Genomic DNA, 21,539 nt, shown 5'->3' with positions numbered 1-21,539 from the left:
AATTAAACACTGCCACCAATGGTAAGCCACTCCCCAACCTCTGAACATTTTTTGAAAACCCCTGAAACTGATGGAAACTCTCCCAGCTATGCCACTTGTGAATGAGGTGGTGAAAATAAGAGGAAGGTCAGATCAGCACTACACACCTAACCAGATGAACAAAAGCGAACATAATTTCTGTGTGAAAGTGGACTAGGGGAAAGTGAAAATCATTGGTAACATACACCTTTTCATACAATCTGAAATCATGGACAATGAACATGTAGAAAAGGAGTGGAATTGCAACTGCTGTCCTGATCTCCACATGTTCATCAGATTTGGGTGTTCAGAGCCTAGAAATGTATACACATAGCCTCTCTGCATGATCAGGAGCCCTGGTTTCTGCAGGATTTCTGATTGCAAGTTTGACATTTAAATGTATATAGGCTATGTACATATAGAGCCAATTAACACATGAAGATTGGAGATGAGGATAGGAGTTGCACTCTTATTTTCCCTCTCCGTGTTCTTTATACATGGTGTTAGACTGTGTGAAAAGAGCTATAGGTGTGATTTTTTTTTCTGAATGCCAACTTGAAAATATACAAATTTGCAAAATGCTATGCATAATCAGAACATTTATTAAAATCCACCATTATTCATTTGAAATTTTAATGTTTTATTCATTCATTTAAAACACATGGCACTTTTCCAGAGTGCAAAGTGATTTACAAATACAGGTGAAACTCGGAAAATTAGAATATTGTGCAAAAGTCCATTAATTTCAGTAATGCAAATTAAAAGGTGAAACTGATATATGAGACAGACGCATTACATGCAAAGCGAGATAAGTCAAGCCTTAATTTGTTATAATTGTGATGATCATGGCGTAAAGCTCATGAAAACCCCAAATCCACAATCTCAGAAAATTAGAATATTACATGGAACCAAGAAGACAAGGATTGAAGAATAGAACAATATCGGACCTCTGAAAAGTATACAGTGTACTGTGCTTGATTGGCCAGCAAACTCGCCTGACCTGACCCCATAGAGAATCTATGGGGCATTGCCAAGAGAAGGATGAGAGACATGAGACCAAACAATGCAGAATTGCTGAAGGCCGCTAATGAAGCATCCTGGTCTTCCATAATACCTCATCAGTGCCACAGGCTGATAGCATCCATGCCACGCCGCATTGAGGCAGTAATTGCTGCAAAAGGGGCCCAAACCAAGTACTGAATACATATGCATGCTTATACTTTTCAGAGGTCCAATATTGTTCTATTCTTCAATCCTTGTCTTCTTGGTTCCATGTAATATCCTAATTTTCTGAAATTGTGGATTTGGGGTTTTCATGAGCTGTACGCCATGATCATCACAATTATAACAAATTAAGGCTTGACTTATCTCGCTTTGCATGTAATGCGTCTGTCTCATATATCAGTTTCACCTTTTAATTTGCATTACTGAAATTAATGGACTTTTGCACGATATTCTAATTTTCCGAGTTTCACCTGTAAGTTAAAATCCTTAAAAACATTATGGCCCCATTAGGACATAATGCCAAACCAGACATAAACATACCAGAGGTTTGAGTTTGTGATCATCCGAAAGTGTGAAGTCTCAGTTTCATCACCCAACCGCAGCTCAGTTATTGCTCCCTTACCTGAATTTGAATCTGTTTGGAGTGAGTCACTGCTGAAACCTGAGCTTAGAAGGCAGCATTGGGTCTTCTGAATTCTGCCACCTGCCATAACCTGGGTTTCATGTGCAAGCTCCTCCCAACACCATAGAGAGGCCAGCTCAGAGCAGCCCATAAATGTGTCAGTTCTAGGGCAGCAGCATTTTTCACAGCTCTTGGGGCTAAGGCCCCACCCTCTGCCATCCCCTTGCTCCTCCTGCTGCTGTTTGGCATTATGTCCTAATGAGCCCTTTCATTGACCTAACATCTGATCTAGTTTCATTCCTGGGGATCTCAGATCTTATCAGTGGAGTGTGGTTTCTTTGGCCTTAATGTACACAAAAGTGTGGGTGGAAGAACCAGTCCGAGGGACATGTCTGAGAATCCTGGGGGAAGAGACTGGTTGCTGGACCACGGAAGGGCCAGGGCTGCTCATCTGGTACTACAGGGCTTATTGACTTTCTAGGTGGGGATATGTATATTAAGGCAGGGAGATCCTGGGGTTTGGTTCACTGTAACCAAGGGTGCCACCAGGCATGCAAACCGGGGCAGAGTAGTGAAAAGGACCAAACACACACTCATCCTCATGCTGGCTTGCCGGCCAGGGGGTTAACCTCATGAAAGGGCCAGTCCACCAGAGAAAGAAATACCAATGTGTTTCAGCTCTCCATTTGACTGCACTCAAATGGAGAGCTGAAATGAGGTAAACCTTCCAACTATAGGGCCCCCCCTGCTGTTGTGGGGCTCCTGATATCACCGATTAACAATAGAACTCATACTCCACACATTCCCTCTTCCACCCAACCCTTCCAGACTTCAAAGTAGTCCGGGGCCGCTTTGGGTGTTCGAGCATTTCCAGGTTGGGTGTGTAGACAGGGAAAGACCGGGTTTGAATCCTGTGTTGCAGGCTAATCAGTACTGGCTAGGCACCAAAGCTGAGGCAAATGCAAACCAGCCACCGTGGAGCACTCTGGGATGGGACATCCCTGGATTAGAATGATCCCTGGCCAACCAGGCAGCCATGAGCAGCACAACTGAGCAAGATGTGTTGCAGGAAGACCAAGTTCTTTTAAGGGGAATTTATATTCTCAGTTCCTAGCAACTGCTATGAACGCAAGGGATGTTGCCGAGGGACCCTTCCCAGGGGTTTGGTGGAACTGTCATCCAGGCCAGGTGGTAAAAGCCCCCCAGCCCACACGCATGTCTCTTTGGCCAGGTATTCTTATGAGAGAATCTGGACCAGGACCCATCTTCATCGCACAAGAAGACTCTCTTGCGTAGTTTAATCTTTTGCTAGATGGACAGTTTTTCTTATGAGGTTTGGCTGGGACCAAGCATGCTTGCACACAAGGGAAAGGTGCAAAGCCCTCCCTTTCCCTACTAACTTGCACAAAAAATAGAGCAATACAGTACTACCAAAAACCAAAGGGAAAAATCCTAAGTAATCTCACCCTCTTCCTAGCAGGCTCATTCTATCCATCCATATATAAGCACTCATGCACAGGATTAAGATGGGGCCTAGGGGGTGGAGAAATGCAGACGTCACTGGAGAAATGGGGAGAGGGGCCATGCATCTCATGACATATCTCAGGTTGGAGAATGGGCTGGTGTGGGTGTGTCACAAATGATGCCTCTGAATACCAGTAGCAGGGGAGTCACAGCAGGAGAGAGGGTGTGCCCTCAGCTCCTGCCTGTAGGCTCCCAGTGGCATCTGGTGGGCCACTGTGTGAAACAGGGTGCTAGACTAAATGGGCCTTGGGCCTGATCCAGCAGGGCTGTTCTTATATTCTTATGACCACTGCTGGTAACAAACTCATTCTGCGAAGATATGAAAAAAAGTAGAGGGTTTGCTTGTGCACTCTGTCTTTAACCAGTACACATGGGAAGAGAGGGGCCCAATCCTCTCTTCCCAGGGGAGGGAGCCGGAAGGCCTTTCCACCTCAACTACAGAAGGCAGTGGTGCGAGCTGTGTGAGGAAAGGGTTAAAATGCCCTTGCCCTGTTAAGGGCAGGTGAACACTTCTGAAAAGGCACGATCACACTGGCATGTCCCCTCTAACATTGTGGCCAATGGTTGCAGCTTCACTAGCGTGTCTGACCCTTTGCTGGTGATGTGAGTGGAATGGAGATTGCTGGAATTTAGCCTGACGGACTAGGAAGAGGGGAGGGGTTCCTCTGCCCAGTAGCCGGAAGTTTCCGATCATCTGCGGCATGATTCTTGACTTCACAGATTAACCACAGCTTCATTTACCTGAGGTTTCATGCTGTGTACAAATGGGACCTATGTGTTAAGAATGCTTTAAATCCCTCAAATCTCAGTACAATAACTTGATGAGTAATTTCCATGCTTGCCTTTTAATTGGTGTGTAAACCAACGATTTCTTATAAACTTTAAGAGTGCAGTTGTGTCTGTCAACTTGTATTAGTTATGCAGCAGTTTCTACCTCAAGGCCTCCTAAACTATGACTGACCATGCAACATTTCTGCTGCAAACAATAATTCTAGATGACAGTATCCCTTTGGTTTCTGTGCATCTATGAGGCAAATACAGAACAGAGGTCATTATGATCACATGTCGTTATGTAACTGAATAAAACAAAAGCATGTGTATTCCTTTGCTTTACATTGTGGAGGGACATATTTTTTAGAGGTTTTGCTATTCTGCAGCACCTAAATGACAAGCTACATGACAAACTTTAAAATATTTTTCATTTCAACAAGTGACAGTTACCTCTGTTTTTATAAAGCATGCATTTAAAACTGACATTTTACCCTGTTAATTCATCCTTCAAAAGCCAAACATCACAAAAATTAATCTAATTTTAAAGATGAAAAATGAATTCAGGTTTTACCGCAAGGCATTCTCAGCAAAAGGCCTGCTGCTGCACCTCAAGAGGAAAACCCTCGCCTGTTTCCTTTCAGTACAGAGAAGCAAAAGCTCTTGATAACAAAGTGCGATCCAGTCGATCAGATAAAAAGCAAATTTCAGGCACTAAATATTGTTTCCCTCAACTGCATGCTAAATAAACTGGGTGTCACCCAGGCTAGTCATGCACTAACATATATGGTGTTTCACTGGCATAAAAATATAATGCATGGTTGCTGTGCAATTAATTCACTTTCATTCTTGACTAGTGCTTTCCCTAGTATAGTGAATTACATTAAAAGAAATAGTGTTGTTTGCTGATAGTGCAAATGACATTCTTTTTCAATAATGATCTGTTCATCAACTAAAAGCAGGCAAGCCAAAGCATTAATTTAGTTTCTTGATGAGATTAACTTGGTTTAAATCTCATCAAGCAAATATTCCAGTTTAAGTAATTAGTGCATCAGGATGATGAATGATTTACCTCTGAAAACTATAAATCATTAAATCTGCATTTTACTAGGTTTTTACTTATAAAACCCATAGACACATTCTTATAGAGAAACACATTCTTATAGAGATTCTAATAGTCTTTCTATACCCCCTGCACCCTCCACCCCTTGCATAAGCATTAATGTTCTTTCTGTAATATATAGATCTGCTTTGTATGATTCAATTAACTAAGTGAATTTTTAATTATGTCAGGCTAGGGGGGCTTTTCTAATGCAATAGCATAATTTATTGGTGAACTACTGTACATAGTGACATTTATGTTTTAGATCATTGTAGTAACTTCTAATTTGAAATTTTGCATCCATGCAGATTTTGTGGGTTCTTCCTAGTAATGGAAGGCAGTACCCTAAAGACCTAGAAAGATGAAGTGACGCTTTAGCACCAGTCTCAACTTTACAGAGAGGTTGTGCACATGACCTCACTTCTCAGGGCCAGAGAGGACTAGGAGGAAGGCAGGATTGCTCCTACCTTCCCCCACATGACTGCCACTGCTGCCCCACTCACTCTGCCGCGCTCTCAGATCAGTGTTGCAGCAGTGAGTGGCATGGCAACAGAGGGGGCCGGGGAAAGGACGCCTGGCCTCCAGAAACTGCACAATGCACTGTGCTGGTCACATGGTGCATTGTTGTCAATCTAGAGGTTGGGGCGTTCCTTCCCCAAAACCTCTATGGTAGCACAGGCTGCCTGTGCTGCCACACAATTGGGTGGTGGGGGATAGGAGGGCATTCCTGCACCCTCTTACCTCACTTTTAGCATGGGTAAAAACCCTGGGCTGCCCGGTGGGGCAGTGCCTAGATTGGGCCTAATCCTGGTGCTCCATACGAGTAGCCCTAGCGGGGAAGTGCTGTGCAAGCCCAGGTAGGGCTGCTCATGTGAACAGCCTTAAAGTCTCCTTGTTATTCAACCACCTCTAAACTAGATGGAGCACAAAATATATACTTGGAAGCAGCTGACACATGACGAGTATGCAAAAGATCCCAGTTATGTGAGCCTTTCAGGAGCCACTGAGAAGGGTTGCTGAGCATATGTAAATTCATAGACAGTCTGTAGAAATTAGCCAAAATTGGATGTGTTCATAAAGTCCATTAAAAGATACATATCTGTAGAAATGCTGTGGCTGGGTAGCAGCTCATTCTTCACCCTCCCTTTCTCTGACTCACTGACATGCTGTTGGCTCCTGACTGGAGGATTTGCCTCAGCTTCCCTAGCAAGCAAGATGAGTCCTTTCTAGGAAGGGACAGGGAAAGGAGAACAAGGCAACATCACTCCCTCCTCCTTTCCTTGTGACTGGCTGATTACATGCTAATACTTAGCCCTCTCCACCCTCAGCCTGACTAAAAGGCTCAGCAATGAAGGAAATGCTGTCTGAAGCCTGAACACCTTGTCAGTAGGAGAGGAGGATGGAGTGGCAGGCCCACGACAGCAGTATGTTGTGTAGCCCTGACCCTAAGACTGCAGAGCATGGGAGGGATCCACAGAGTCACAGTGTATAGTTGGGGTGGTGTGTGTGTGTGTGTGTGTGTGTGTGTGTGTGTGCCTGATTCCAGGAAGGATTTACTTAGCTTATATGTTATTGCCACCAACACTGGCACCAACACTGGCAAGATTTACTTGTGGGTATCACAATTCAGTGGCTACTTTCATAGTATTAGTGTATTTCCCAATAACTTTGGCAGTATTTACTTGTGGGTAGCCACAGTTCTTGGCCTCTTTGCACAGTATTATTTTATTTTCTACCAACTTTGGAAATATTTACTTTTGGGAGCCACAAGTTTTAGCTACTTGCAAGCATTTAATTTCCCACCAACTTTGACAAGGTTTTCTTGTGAGGGTCACAGTTCATGGCTACTTTATCTTATTTTACTTTACACCAACTTTGGAAAGATTTATATATGAGAGCTTCTCAGCTTTGCATATTATTATTTCATTTGCTACCAGTGTTAGCGGGAGCCACCTTATGGTGCAGCGGGGAAATGACTGGACTAGCAAGCTCCTGTATTCTACCAAAGACAACCACAGGGCTCTGTGGATGCCAGGCATCGACACCGACTCGACGGCACACTTTACCTTTACCAATGTTAGCAAGACTTACTTATGAGGGATACGTTGTTTGGCTCTGAGTAACATCATGGGAATTGCGTTGGGCATGTTTGTTTGTTTGTTTGTTTGTTTGTTTATATCAATCATTCATCCATCAGTGCTGTACTCAGAGAGAAATCCTCCCTGTGATTATGAATGCTAGGCTTCAGACAAATGCTATACTCAAGGCCAGCAGGGAATGGGGTGATATAACTGAGTTTGGGTGGGTGGGCAGGGAGACTTTCTGCATAGCATTGTAACTGTATACACTGTACATGAATAAGGCTCTTAGGTCAATGTGATCCAATGAATAAAACATGAACCAGTGGTCTGACTTGGTAAAGGACAGCTTCCTGTTTTCCTGTGCTGGAATTCTCTTGACCTGTTAGGTATCATCCCTGGTGCAGATCCACTGTAAGGATCTAGATTAATCCTTAACTATAGATTAGGAATATTAATGATCTTCCTTAGAGATTGGTTATGAAGGAGAACACAGAACATGTTTGGAAAGGAGAGCTGGTCTTGTGGTAGCAAGCATGACTTGTCCCCTTAGCTAAGCAGGGTCTGCCCTGGTTGCATATGAATGGGAAACTTGATGTGTGAGCACTGTCAGATATTCCCGTTAGGGGATGGAGCCACTCTGGGAAGAGCAGAAGGTTCCAAGTTCCCTCCCTAGCTTCTCCAAGATAGGGCTGAGAGAGACTCCTGCCTGCAACCTTGGAGAAGCCACTGCCCGTCTGGGTAGACAATACTGAGCAAGATGGACCAAGGGTCTGACACAGGATATGGCAGCTTCCTATGTTTCTAACATGTAAAACACTTTACAAATGGTATATATGATTAGCAGTGGTAATAGTGATATTGGTCTTCCTCACTATGAGAAGCATAAGAGGTTAGGGATGTGCACCTAACCAGCCGGGGGCAGTTCGAAGATGGGTGTGTGTGTCGGACTTTAAGGGTGGGGAGGATGCACTTACCTCTCTCTCCACTTTCGCCTCGCTGGCACTCAGTTTTTGTAAAGTCCTTTGGGGCAGCAGTGTACCTCCCTGCCACCCCATCCCCTCTTCAGCCAGAAGTGGCTGGAAGTACTTGGTGCATATGTGCATGCCCACCAGACATGTGTGCATGCGCCAGGTACTTCTGGCCAAAGAGGGGACAGGGTAGCAGGGAGGTACGCTGCTGCCCCAAAAGACTTTACAAAAACTGAGCACCAGTGGGGGAAAGTGGAGGGAGAGGTAAGTGCACCCTCCCCACCCCTTAAGGTCCGACACCACTGCCTTCAAGCCTTCGAACCTCCCAGTGTTTGAGCGTGTTCAGAGGCCCCTAAAAGGACCTCCAAACAGTTTTGAGCACATCCCTATAAGAGGTGAGCTCCTTTGAGAGAATTCAGAATATCTTGGCCTTTTACTATGCCAAAGTTTTATATTGCTTCCCTATACCAAGTCCTGTTTCTAATTTGTTTTTATGTTCTAAACACAAATGTAATGAATTACTACTAGCAGAACTATTACAAGTAGAGCACTAGGTTCCCTACACCTTATTTTCCTCATAATGCAGGGTGGGGAGGAAATATTGCAGAAAATTGATGGAAGGAAGAGTTTAATTCTTTTCTGTAAATGTATCTGCAGCTTTTATTAATTTGTTTGTTTTTGAGCTGATCTCAAGACCAGAAATAAGCCTGTCTGGGGGAAATAGGTGGTAAATGGAGTTGCAGAGGAGTTGGCAGATGGGGGGAAGATAAACAATCTCTCCAGCATGCCAATATCCCCCTACAGAGGTTCTTTACCCACATCAGTGTTACCTCAGAAACTGCAGGTCTGGAGATATGTTTGCCACGTTACATGTGGATTTGCCCTAAAATGCAAGATTTGAGGAAAGATGAAAAGTGGAGAAATTACTAAGCAAATCCTTGCTTTTTTCAAGACACATGCACAAATTTTCAGACAGTAGCAGACATGTTTCTAGAACATAATGAAATTGGTGCGTTGTGTTTGTACATCTGTTCCAAAACTTGGCCAGATAGCGTTTATGTCAAAAAGATTTCTAAGTTCTGGAATTTATTCAAAGCTATGGACATTCAATACAAAGCATTTTGTATGTACAGGTTAAAACATTTTGTTATATGAATGCCATTGTGGGTTTGTAGCTGAAATGATGACATTTTGGCTCCTGTTTTAAAAAAAAATTGAAAGTGGACTTTCATCTACTGACATTCTGAACCAGACAGTGTACTTGATTTCTGGATAGGATATTAGTCAGAATTTAGGGCAATTTTCAAAACTGTGTATATGCTAGAGTAGCCCTTCTGACTTCAGGAAAGATACTTCATTGCTATTGCTTTCCAAAGCTCTGTGTGAGTGGCCAGTTTTTATACTATTAGAGTTACTTAATTGGAAATTATATCAAGATGATGATGTTACTAAGTTTTTAACTTTTGGGTTTCTTCCTTTCAATTTTGCAGGAATTTGCTGCACTTACAAAAGAGCTAAATGCATGCAGGGAACAATTATTGGAAAAGGAAGAAGAAATTTCAGAACTAAAAGCTGAAAGGAATAACACAAGAGTAAGTATATAAACAAGGAATGGTTTTTGTGAGCTCTGTACAGTGTTATAGCAAATTGCCTCTTAGCACCAGGTTTGTATGTCTCTGAATATATGAAACAATCAATGTATTAAACCTTTAACATTAGATTTGTAAGAATATTCACAGAATGTAACTATCTTAATTTTTTTTAGTCTATTTGTTCGTTTGGAAAATCAAATGGATACTCTGGTCAGTTACTGGCCTGTTTTGAACCTTTTTTGGACCAGTTTTTAAAACAACATCTCTGAAAAGAGATTCAGGAGCATCTGGCCTTTATTAGGTTCCTGGACATCTCCCAGTTTGGCATTTGACCCAGATATGGAATTGAAAGGGTGATTGACACTTAAAGCTTGACAGGGAAAATTTGTATTTTAGTCTGTTGTTCCCCCTAGGTGTTTTAATGATCATTGTTATCATTGATTATAAAGCATTATTGCCAAGCATACATGACCTGGTGAGCATTCCTGGGAACATTCTTGACCGGTTCCACCTGTTCTGAACAGGCCAGGATGTGCCAGAGGCTGTTAGAGAATGCCAGTGTGTGATGGCTTTTCTCTCAGGAGCCTTCCTGGTCAATTCCAGCATCTAACTCCCCTTTTGATCATTTTATATAAAAGACTGCTTGGACTAGACTGTGCATGTAATGTTGGAATCTCCATAAATATATGCTGATCTAGCCTGGCTATGTATTTCCCTTTCATCCAGCCCATATACTGCAGTTTGTGCTTATAGACCACAGATACTTGGCAGTGGTCAAGATTGGATGTACATAAATGTGTGTGCATTGTACCATGTGGCACCGTTCTGTCTTTCCAGTTGTAAGAAAGGCAGGGTCCAGAGCAGTACATTTGATGAGAAAATACCTTTGGTGCCTTCATTCATTTTGCCGTTGATAGGCTTCTTACAGGAATTCTCCCTCTTTTTTATGAATAACCTTCTGCTTGTGGGGAAATTATTTAATGTGATCAAGACCAGCCTACGCTTTATGACCCCTTTATGGAATCACTGTAAATGGTATGTATTTGGCAGCTTCTCCGGGCAACATGATAACATTTGGTTTCACCTTTAGATATCTGAAGGACTGCCTGCTCCCATGATTCTACCCCCACCCCCTGTTAAGATAACTGGGAGAGGCTCTGCTCCATGTGCCAAGACCTGATGAGGCAGGGCTGGTTAGCACATGGAATAGATCCTTCTCTGTAGCAGTCCCCAGACTTTGGATCTCTTCTGGGGGAGGTTTGTGCAGCCCCTGCTTTCATGGGCATTAGGAGTTTTCTTAAGACCGCTTTGTTTCAGGGTACCTTTGGTACCAGCTGAGTGGGTTGCTCTTCAGTTGACTTTGATTGCTTTATACTGTGATTCTGCTTTTTAAATAGCTTTGGTTTTGTAGTTAAATGCACTTTGGTTTTGTAGTTAAATACCCTTTGACTATATAACATAAGATGCTTCCTACTGTGAACTATTTAGATGACACCTAAGTCAGATGTTAAATTATAGGTGTGTATTTTTTATTGCTGTGGTTTTATTGTGATTTGTACTCTGTTCTAAAATGTTTGCTGCTTTGAGGCCACAAAGCAAAAAGTGATGCACGATGTAGAGCTGCTTACTATATAGATCCACTACATTATTTGAACAGTCTTCTCACCACTGGCATTGGCATAGAGAATTGTAGATAATGTGGAAGATCTACATAGTAAACAGTATTATATGTTAAAGTTCCACATGGAGCCAATGTCATACAGAAGCATTTTGGGTAGTATCCATATTGGGCTGTAACATGGAAATTGGCGTGCCATAAGCAGGCAGCAGCCACCTAATGGTGCAGCAGGGATGTAACTTGCCTAGGGAGCAAGGGGTTGCTGGTTCGAATCCCTGCTGGTATGTTTCCCAGACTATGGGAAAAGGCAGCAGTGATATAGGAAGATGCTGAAAGGCATCATCTCATACTGTGTGGGAGATGGTAATGGTAAACCTCTCCTGTATTCTACCAAAGAAAATCACATGGCTCTGTGGTCACCAGGAGTCGACACCAACCCGACGGCACAACGAAGTTGGCAGCACACACCTTTACAATTTCTGGAGGGAAATTGCATTTCGTAGAGTGGATGGGTATGTGGATGGACCGGGGAGACCTGAGTTCAAATCTCCATTCAGCCATAATACTAGCTGGGTGACTCTGGGCCAGTCACTTCTCTCTCAGCCTAGCCTATTTCACAGGGTTGTTGTGAAAGAGAAACCTAAGTATGTAGTACACCGCTCTGGGCTCCTTGGAGGAAGAGCAGGATATAAATGTAATCATCATCATCATCATCATCATCATCATCATCATCATCATCTAGGTATCTGTTTTCATAGCACAATGTGATTAATGTAGACAGAATGTTAATCTTTTATAGAAGAATGAGTCCTGAGTCACATATATCTAAATGTAAGTGAGCATAGTTATAGGACAGGAGCATTATTCATAAGATTCCAGGATGCTACTGGTGGAGTACAGTGATGGAAAATTTACATTTAAAAAAACCTTAGTGCTATGGCTGGTATTAGTGGTGATAGAGCACAGTTGGATAGACATATTTTGAGTGAGGATTACTAACATATGCTTGAGTTTCAGGGCCAGTGCACCGTGTTGCACTGGGCTATGCAGTGCTGATCTGCCAGCAAGGACTCACCGAGGAGGTGAGACATAAAACAGGGTCAGGAAGCTGAGGTCAGGATCCAGGTGGTCACATCTATAATGCAGATAACACAGGTCCAGGCACAGTCCAAGGTCAGAAGCCAAAAGAAAAAGTTCACACAAAGCAAGATAGGTTGTTCACCACCTAGAGTCTTTGGAGGAGGCGGTATACAAGAAATTTTAAATAAATAAATAAATAAGATAGCAACCAAGCCAAGGTCAAGCCAGGAGATCAGTTCTGCAAGGGATCAAGGTGACACACAAGGATCAGGCTGAGAGCTAGGCAATAATGTTGCTTCAGCAACTGCTCCTTCCAGACTGAATTCTTAAATAGGCTGCCCTAGTATCCTCTGGAATATTCCTTCCTCTGCCTCCAGACAGCTACTTAAAGGGGTCATGACCTATTTGTTGAACATAAGCTCTTTTGGAGAGGTGGTGATTCTTCTATCATTGGTGGTAGTTTGGGGGAGTCCTCGGAGTCAGGCGAGCTGGGCAGAGGGGTGTCTTCTGGGCATGGTAGAGAACATAAGAACATAAGAACAGCCCTGCTGGATCAGGCCCAAGGCCCATCTAGTCCAGCATCCTGTTTCACACAGTGGCCCACCAGATGCTGCTGGAAGCCACAGACAGGAGCTGAGGGCGTGCCATCTCTCCTGCCATTACTCCCCTGCAACTGGTACTCAGAGGCACCCTGCCCTTGAGGCTGGAGGTGGCCTTTAGCCCTCTAACTAGTAGCCTATGATAGACCTCTCCTCCATGAAGTTATCCAAACCCTTTTTAAAGCCATCCAGGTTGTTGGCTGTCACCAAATCCTGTGGCAGAGAGTTCCACAAGCGGATCACGCGTTGTGTGAAAAAGTACTTCCGTTTGTGGGTCCTAGACCTCCTGGCAATCAATTTCATGGAGTGACCCCTGGTTCTAGTGTTGTGTGAGAGGGAAAAGAATCTCTCTCTCTCTCCACTTTCTCCATGCCATGCATGATTTTATAGACCTCTATCATGTCTCCCCGCAGTCGTCTTTTTTCTAAACTAAAAAGCCCCAGGTGTTGTAGTCTTGCCTCATAAGAAAGGTGCTCCAGGCCCCTGATCATCTTGGTTGCCCTCTTCTGTACCTTCTCCAGTTCAACAATGTCCTTTTTAAGATGTGGTGACCAGAATTGTACGCAGTACTCCAAGTGTAGTCGCACCATAGTTTTGTATAAGGGCATTATAATGTTAGCCGTTTTATTTTCAATCCCCTTTCTAATGATCCCTAGCATGGAATTTGCCTTTTTCACAGCTGCTGCAGATTGAGTCGACACTTTCAACGAGCTGTCCACCACAACCCCAAGATCCCTCTCCTGGTCCATCACCGACAGCTCGGATCCCATCAGCAGATACTTGAAGTTGGGTTTTTCATCCCAATGTGCATCACTTTACACTTGCTAACATTGAACTGCATTTGCCATTTTGTCGCCCACTCCCCCAGTTTGGAGAGATCCTTTTGGAGCTGCTCACAATCCGTTTTGGATTTCACTACCCGGAAGAGTTTGGCATCATCTGCAACTTTGGCCACATCGCTGCTTACCCCTGCTTCTAGATCATTTATGAATAAATTAAAAAGCACCGGTCCCAGTACAGATCCCTGGGGGACCCCACTTCTTACTTCCCTCCATTGTGAAAACTCCATTTATACCTACCCTCTGTTTCCTTTCTTTCAACCAGTTAGCAATCCACACATGTACTTGTCCCTTTATCCCATGACAGCTAAGTTTCCTCAGGAGTCTTTGATGAGGAACTTTGTCAAAAGCTTTTTGGAAGTCCAGGTAGACTATGTCAACTGGATCACCTTGATCCACACACTCATTGACACTCTCAAAGAACTCCAAAAGGTTGGTCAGGCAAGATTTACCTTTGCGGAAGACATGCTGGCTCACTCCCAGCAGGGCCTGTGTGAAAGGAGTTGATTCTTTCTGCAAGATTATCCCTTGCGGTGTCAGCAATGCATAATCTTCTTCCTCACACTCCGATACTGGTGGTTCTACATTTCAAACCATACCCAGCTCCTCAGAACTGGGAGGTGCTGGCACCACCAAAGGGCCTGTGACCTATTCTTGATCCTCATCTCCCGAGCTTTCTTCCCAAGATGTGTATTGTCTGCACAGACTGGCAGCAGCTTCTCCAAGGTTGCAGGCAGGAATCTTTCTCAGCCCTATCTTGGAGATGCCAGGGAGGGGACTTGGAACCTTCTGCTCTTCCCAGAGCGGCTCCATCCCCTAAGGAGCATATCTTACAGTGCTCAGACATCAAGTCTCCCATTCATATGCAACCAGGGCAGACCCTGCTTGACTAAGGGGACAAGTCATGCTTGCTACTACAAGACCAGCTCTCCTCTCCAGGAGAAGAGACATTCCAACATGGAATGTTTGAAAATCTTGACCAATGATATTTACCCTGGCTCAAGCTCACTGTTGACTGTCCTGCAGTCCTGACTGGACTGTTTTGGATCCCAATTTTGAGTTGTGTGGAAGCACAGTAAGGGGAAAACCTGGGTAGAAGTGATTGTGTGGAAGCAAGGTAGGAGGAAAAGCTACCCAGTTCCATACAACTCAAAACTGGGATCACACACAGCTCCCAAACCCGGGTAGAACACAGTTTTTGATTGTGTGGATGACCTTACTGCATTTTGTGAACTTGCTTTTACTAATGGGGGTTCAGTTTGTTTTCAATCCAGTTAATCTCATCTTTTTTAAAAATTTTCAAAATAATTATACTATTTTAGTCATTTTTAGCATTTCAGCTTCAGCAGTCACAGGAATTGCCAGTTGTACGTATGTTGAATACAGGACAACAAGCATTCTGCTGCTAAAATCTAAATCAATCAACCAATCTATCAAGCAAGCAAGCAAGCAAGCAAATAAATAAATAGAAAGCTATTATAGTACAAACTTTTTATTTTGTTTTATTTTTCAATTCTGAGCCAAGCATTCTCTCCTGAGAGTTTCAACTCATGAGTAATTATGAGGGGAAAGGGCAGGCCAGTGTGCTGTACTCATGTTGGACCTCTTGCAGTGAACACGGGTCTGCCCATGTCTGTGTTTTACATATGTATCCCTGGTACAGTTCTTTATTTTTGTTCCACTGGAATAAATGACAGCTGTTCACTTTAGGCTGGTTATGAGAAGTGGCGGGATCCTCACAGATCCCTCTGCTCCCTGCCCGCTTAACCCCTTTAATCAACCTGGCTTTTAGCCAAGGTTAAGGGTGTTCTTGCACTCTTAACCCAGCTGCCAGGTGTCATGTGATTTGCAGCCCGAGGAGTCACAGAGATCGGAGCATAAAGTGTGCGTCTGAGGAGGGAGTCACCAATGCAATGTGCATGCTGCATGTTGCATTGAGGGTTGCCTGGAGGCTGGAGCAACAAGTTCCAGCCGAGATCCCTCTGCCCTGCTCCATGCTTCACGTAGCTGCATGGAGCAGGGCTGCCTGTGTGGGCACATTGGAGGCATGCCGAAGAGGATCTGCTTGGTCATCTGGGGGGAAGGGAAGGTGAAAGCAGCCTCCCCCACCCCAGGCCCTTCCCACTCGCCCAGGCAATAGTGTGGATCGCCTCTATCTTTCCCATCAACTGCCACCAATTTCCTTTATCCCTACAGAACTCAATAGGGGCAGGCTTGGATTTCAATCTCCTGTTAGTATAGCTCTGTGAGAGACCTATTCTCTGTGACATTATTGGCAATTCAAGTGTAGTGGGGGCACAGGATGTGAGGAAAGGGCAAGAGATGAAGAATCAGTTGGTGACAGTTGGAGAAGGGGACAACTGAGGAGAATCAGCTGAAGACAGATCCAAGGTAGAAGAGAGCACACACAAATAGACAAGACTTCAGAAAGGAGAGGAAAAGTGGGCTTGGAGCAACAGGATCTGAGGGACTGAAGGGACTGTGATAGAAACTGCTATTTGACTGGAAACAATTAACTGTAATCAACAGTGGTTTGGGGTTGGAACATTCTGTGTGATGGTGTTCATTGTTACGCTTGTTAATTAAGTGGTTAACTTAGTACAGGCATACTTCACTATATATAGTCTTGCATATCCATGATCGAGTAATGGACACCTGACCTCAGCATACGTGGAGAAAAACTGGGAAATAAAGGGTTAAATTAGGGTATCCGTGGGTCAGGAGGTGGCTGGAAATTACTTTGGAGGTCATTTCCAGTCACCATTTTGTGGAGAAGAGCCATTTTGTGACTTGCTTGTTTTTTTAAATGGGATTTCTTGCTGAATTATGGGGACTTTTGGACTTGCAGGGGGCATCCTTGGACTCCTGAAGGCACTTTATTTGGCCTGTTTTTGTGGGTTTTGTTTCTTTGGCATTTTGGGTTTCTTTTTCTGAGTCTAGGAACCTAATCCCCACAGTCCCATAGACAATGCCTCATTATCCACAGTTTTGTTACCCACAGTAATCTGCAGGAACATACTGTAACTCCCGTGGATAATGAGGTCCTCCTATAATATATAAGATAAAGAAATGTTTTTCATATGTATTAGACTCCAAAGTGATTGCCAATTTTCCTCTCTTCATCCATAGCTGAGAACAGTGTGCATTACACCTATTGTGTAGTGTTTACTACAGCTACTATACTTTATAAGTAATTTTATATACAAGGAAAAGACTTGTGATATTTTAGAGTGAGGGTGGTTGTTTGGTACAATGGGATAGCTCTTTCTACTTGTTGCATGGCCCTTTCCTCTTCCTGCCCAACCCTCTCTTCTCAATTCTGCTCCCATTCACTTATTAACTTCCCCACATCTGTTTGCTCTCCTCCAGTTTACAGCCTTACTCCTTGACCACCTCCCATTGTATGTAGTCCTCTCTGATGATACCTTTGTCAATATGACCATTGCAGCTGCTATGTCCTTTTTCTGTTGCTGGGAGAAACAGCAGTGGAGATAGGGTCCAAGGACAAAAACTGATACAATGGTAGTGTGGGGATATGATTGAGCCGTATATAGGGAAGATGGGAAAGAATCTGCAGAACCCATCACCATCAGCTTTTAGGGATGGGGGTGTCAGTGACTGGAATTCTCCCCTCTCTAAAAGACAGCTCTAGGTTTGTAAAGGTGGAAGAAGTGTGTTTGACATTTCAACCCATGCCCCTCAAAATACAACCGGAAGAAAGATCAGAAGGAGAAAAGGAGCGATCTGGTTTTTCTCTTTGCCACAAAACACTTCATTGATTGTGACCATGAGTATGGAAAACAAATCCTGCCCTCTTGCAGAACTCTGAAGCTGCCTTCAGGAGAAGGGAAGGAACACATTTAAAACTCCCCGATTTCCTGAAGACAGTTCTGCGGGAAGGAGGATTTGTTTCCTTCACTTATGACTAAAACCTTGCAGTTGGCTTGGAAAAAAGGGAACATAACCTTTCTTCATCATCCCTCCCCAACCTTATTCCTTTAGTCAGGAGTGTGGGAAAGACTTTATAACCTTTATATCCAATCCAAATTTATGATCCATTTGGGTGATCTTGGGGAAGAAAGAATGTATCATTGATGCATTGCCTTGCCTACCAGTCAGTTACAAACATTCTGTTACGTGGTCATGCTCAGACAGTGTAAAACAGAATGCTGGGATTGCTCTCTCTTTAGTTATTCACTAAAGATATTAATGACTCAAAAGGTGATGTGGAAATGGTTAATTGAAGATATGCAACTGCAATCAATTATTCTGTATACATTTTTATGAAATATAATAAATCAAAATATTAATAAAACATGTTTCTTTTTGCAGGCCTTTTCTAATATAAAAGAAAAAATGTTGTTAGGTCATTTATTCCTACTTCAGTTACATACTGCACTATGTGGTTTCTTAGTTTAGTCTGGCTATTTTGGTGGCTTTCAATTTAACTGTATTTTAATATACTACATTATCTTTATTGGAATACAATAAAGGTGAATAGAACAAATTGCTCTCTAAAAAAAATTGCATGAGAGTTCAATAGATATTAATTACATTTATATTTTATTTGCCTTTATGTTTTCTGCAATGATACCATGGAAACTGTCAGAGAAAGTCATCATAAGCCTTCAAATACAGTGAAAGCTGCCAATGTCATTACCATTTTGTGCTATATGCTTTAGAATTTATAGTGCCAGTAACCTTTAGGTGCAAATGAGCTAACTTTCTTTTATATTGGACCCAACAGCTGTTACTGGAACATTTGGAGTGCCTTGTTTCGAGACATGAAAGGTCACTGAGGATGACAGTGGTGAAACGACAAGCACAGTCCCCCTCTGGAGTTTCCAGTGAAGTTGAGGTTCTGAAAGCTTTAAAATCTTTGTTTGAACATCACAAGGCTTTAGATGAAAAGGTACAGTATGGAAATAAGCTTACTTTTTATCCTGCTTTACCATGATTCTGATGAAAATTCAACGGTAGTTCCCTCTGCTTCATGATGTATATGCTAACAACCTTGCTTGGATACCATTGCCTGATCTTTTACTGTGATTAGAGAGGCATCAAGCTGAATGCTGATTTTCATGTCACATGAGCAGCTGCCATGTAGAGGAGCTTTTGTGCTCACCAAAAGCTCCTACATATTTAACCTCTCTGTTAAAAGTCTTCATAGTGGGAACTAATGTACTCAAACATACTCCATTCAGGTCAGTGATGCACTTGTCTGGCATTTATGTTACTCCTTAAAAGGGCAATGCCCCCTATAAAAAGTTCCTCATTCCTATTAATATATTTGTACCCCTTTGGAACCTTATGGTTTTGGCCCCAAATCAGTAATCTAGTTACTAAAGCTCATATGCCCCTCCAGTTGAATGAAACATCTTCACTCTGATCTAGAGATGCACATATGAATCCCTTTCAAAACAATTGAAATTCCAACTCTCAGCTGTTTAGCAGGAAATGAAGTATAGGAGGGACTGAATCCCGCCCCATGCTTCCTCTACTGTTCAAATTTCAACCTTTATTAAAGGGCTCTGTGTGCACACAGCCTAGCTGCTGGATCACAAAAAGAAATCAATTAGTGTACCCAGTTCCCCCATGCAAATTGTGGGAAAGCTGCTTCTCCTTGTGTAGTGTCCCTAGCTGGAGTTGGAGATAGTAATCTGAATTAGGGATACTTCAGATAAAAATTCCCATTATCTTCCTTTCTAAAAGAAATGTCATGGAAATATTAGTTACAGTCTAGAAGAATTGATTCCTAGATTGTTTTGAGTATGGTAGTCTCTATTGTGCCTGAATCATTAATTATAACATTTTGACACAAAAGTTCCAGGTGATATGAAAATCACCCTACTGTACTCTTTTTTAAAATGAAGCTGAACGTTTTGGTTATGCTTATTAAGAGGTGAGTAATATTCTTTTGAGATAAATGCTATGGAAACATGTTCAAATGATACTTTAAACGTCCCTGGTAGCTTTGAGCTTCCTTTTGCTGCTAAACTTAGCAACCTCTCAGTTGTAGTCAGGACTTACATAATGCAGTATTACTAGCAAGAGCTTTTGAAGATTAGTATGGTTTACAGTCTAATTTCACTTTGCAGTATTTGAAACTGCTAAAAACAAACCATTAGGGTAGTGGTGGTGCATTGTTTTCTTAGATATGTTTAATGAATGTGTACTGAATTTGAACTGTAAGCAAGTAATTTATCAGAAACCACTACATATAGTAAGTTCTGTGTTTTTAAACTCTTAAACTTTAGGGCTGATTTTCTTGTCTTTTTGAGTGACTTGAGATGGATTAGTAAGCGAGTGATGCGTGTTGAACCTGTGGTGGAGTATTTGCATTATCACTTCTGTGTGTTCTTCCCACTGGCTGATACAGTTACAACATCATTGTCCTGCTTTCCCAGTTGAATTAATTGTGTTGAGAGCAAGAAAGAGGCACACACAAACAATTATGGGAAACCACCACAGGAGCAGCACGTGGCTACATTCTGAAAATCTCATAATAGTTGGCCAATGAGAGCCCCATGAAAGAATTGTGTGCCATGTGGATAACATCCTGGTATTTCACCAGGGCAAGTGCCCATTATGGTTGCACCTGTAAGACCACTACCATGTCGATTGTATAACTGGACAAGCAGATATTCCAGTTATGTTCTGCTTTCGGGTGATTGAATTTCTCTATCTCCTTTGGCACCATGTTCAAGATTCCATCTTGGCTTGTAAAGTAAAGTGTGCCATCAAGTTGGTTCCGACTCCAGGTGCCCACAGAGCCCTGTGGTTTTCTTTGGTAGAATACAGGAGGGGTTTACCATTGCCTCCTCCTGCACAGTATGAGATGATGCCTTTCAGCATCTTCCTATATTGCTGCTGCCCAATATAGTAGCAGCAGGGATTCAAACCGGCAACCTTCTGCTTGTTAGTCAAGCATTTCCCCGCTGTGCCACTTAAGGTGGCTTACTAATGGCTTGGGATCCCTGAATAGCAGTGATAACAAGCCCATGTACACCTCTTCTAGATTTTCTCCTTGGAGGCCTGCTGAAGGTGATAGCCCAGGAGGGCAGCCACTTCCATGTATAGATTATAGACCAAGGAACAATTGCCCCAATCTAGGGCAAGGGCCTGCTGTATCACCCTCAACATTGGCTGGAGGGTACCCGGGCTGGCCCCTCAGATGCCTATGATGTCGCCATTCTCCAACCCCATGTTAGCTGGAGCCTGGTAGGGCTTTGCCTTCAGTTGCATATCCTCTGCTGAGTACCTAAGGAGATCCTGCTGGGAATGCTGCATCCAGGTCTGTGGCTGCCTGTGACACAAATGGCGCAAATGGTGGTGGTGCCCAGCTCAGTGGCTCTCCTGACACCTGTGCCTCAGCTGCTTGTCCTGGTCCATCTGTCAGTGCCACTATGGTTAAGCCTTGGAAGGCTGCCGCCCAGGGAGATGCTCCTGGCCCCCAGCCCTGAAGAGTTGGTCCAGGCAGACCCATAGGCCCAGCTGCTGACCAAAGCAATACCTGGAAAGAGGCTGGCGTGGCCTCATGCCTGGTCAGGGCAGCCCAGTGCCCATCCCCCTTGGGGCCTTGTCACCTGGTTCAACAAACTTGCAACAATCTCCTCCCAGGTGGGTGGGGAGAGGGCCCTTTGCTCCTGAACTGGGGGAACCAAGCTTGGGGATCCTAGAAAACCAGCTGCAGTGCAACTGGCTGCATCAGAAGTATTGGCCC

At 43.3% G+C, this 21,539-nt stretch overlaps 1 protein-coding gene across 21 annotated transcripts in view; it reads left to right on the top strand.

The window, feature by feature from the left end:
* Positions 1–21,539, top strand: part of PPFIA2 (PTPRF interacting protein alpha 2) — a 461,781-nt gene that overhangs the window by 267,093 nt on the left and 173,149 nt on the right. For 18 of the 21 annotated variants that reach the window (XR_008307767.1, XM_053251926.1, XM_053251924.1 and 15 more), the window contains 2 exons: positions 9,579–9,680; positions 18,564–18,728. Coding sequence is in view for 20 of the 21 variants with exons in the window: in XM_053251926.1 (XP_053107901.1) it covers positions 9,579–9,680; positions 18,564–18,728 (267 nt within the window). In the remaining variant the exon portion in view is untranslated. The other 3 variants (XM_053251936.1, XM_053251938.1, XM_053251940.1) reach the window with 3 other exon arrangements.

This window comes from Hemicordylus capensis, chromosome 5 (genome assembly GCF_027244095.1).
Source record: "Hemicordylus capensis ecotype Gifberg chromosome 5, rHemCap1.1.pri, whole genome shotgun sequence".
Taxonomy (NCBI): Eukaryota; Metazoa; Chordata; class Lepidosauria; order Squamata; family Cordylidae; genus Hemicordylus; species Hemicordylus capensis.
The sequence above is the reverse complement of the archived record's forward strand: the minus strand, read 5'-3'. Positions and strand labels throughout refer to the sequence as shown.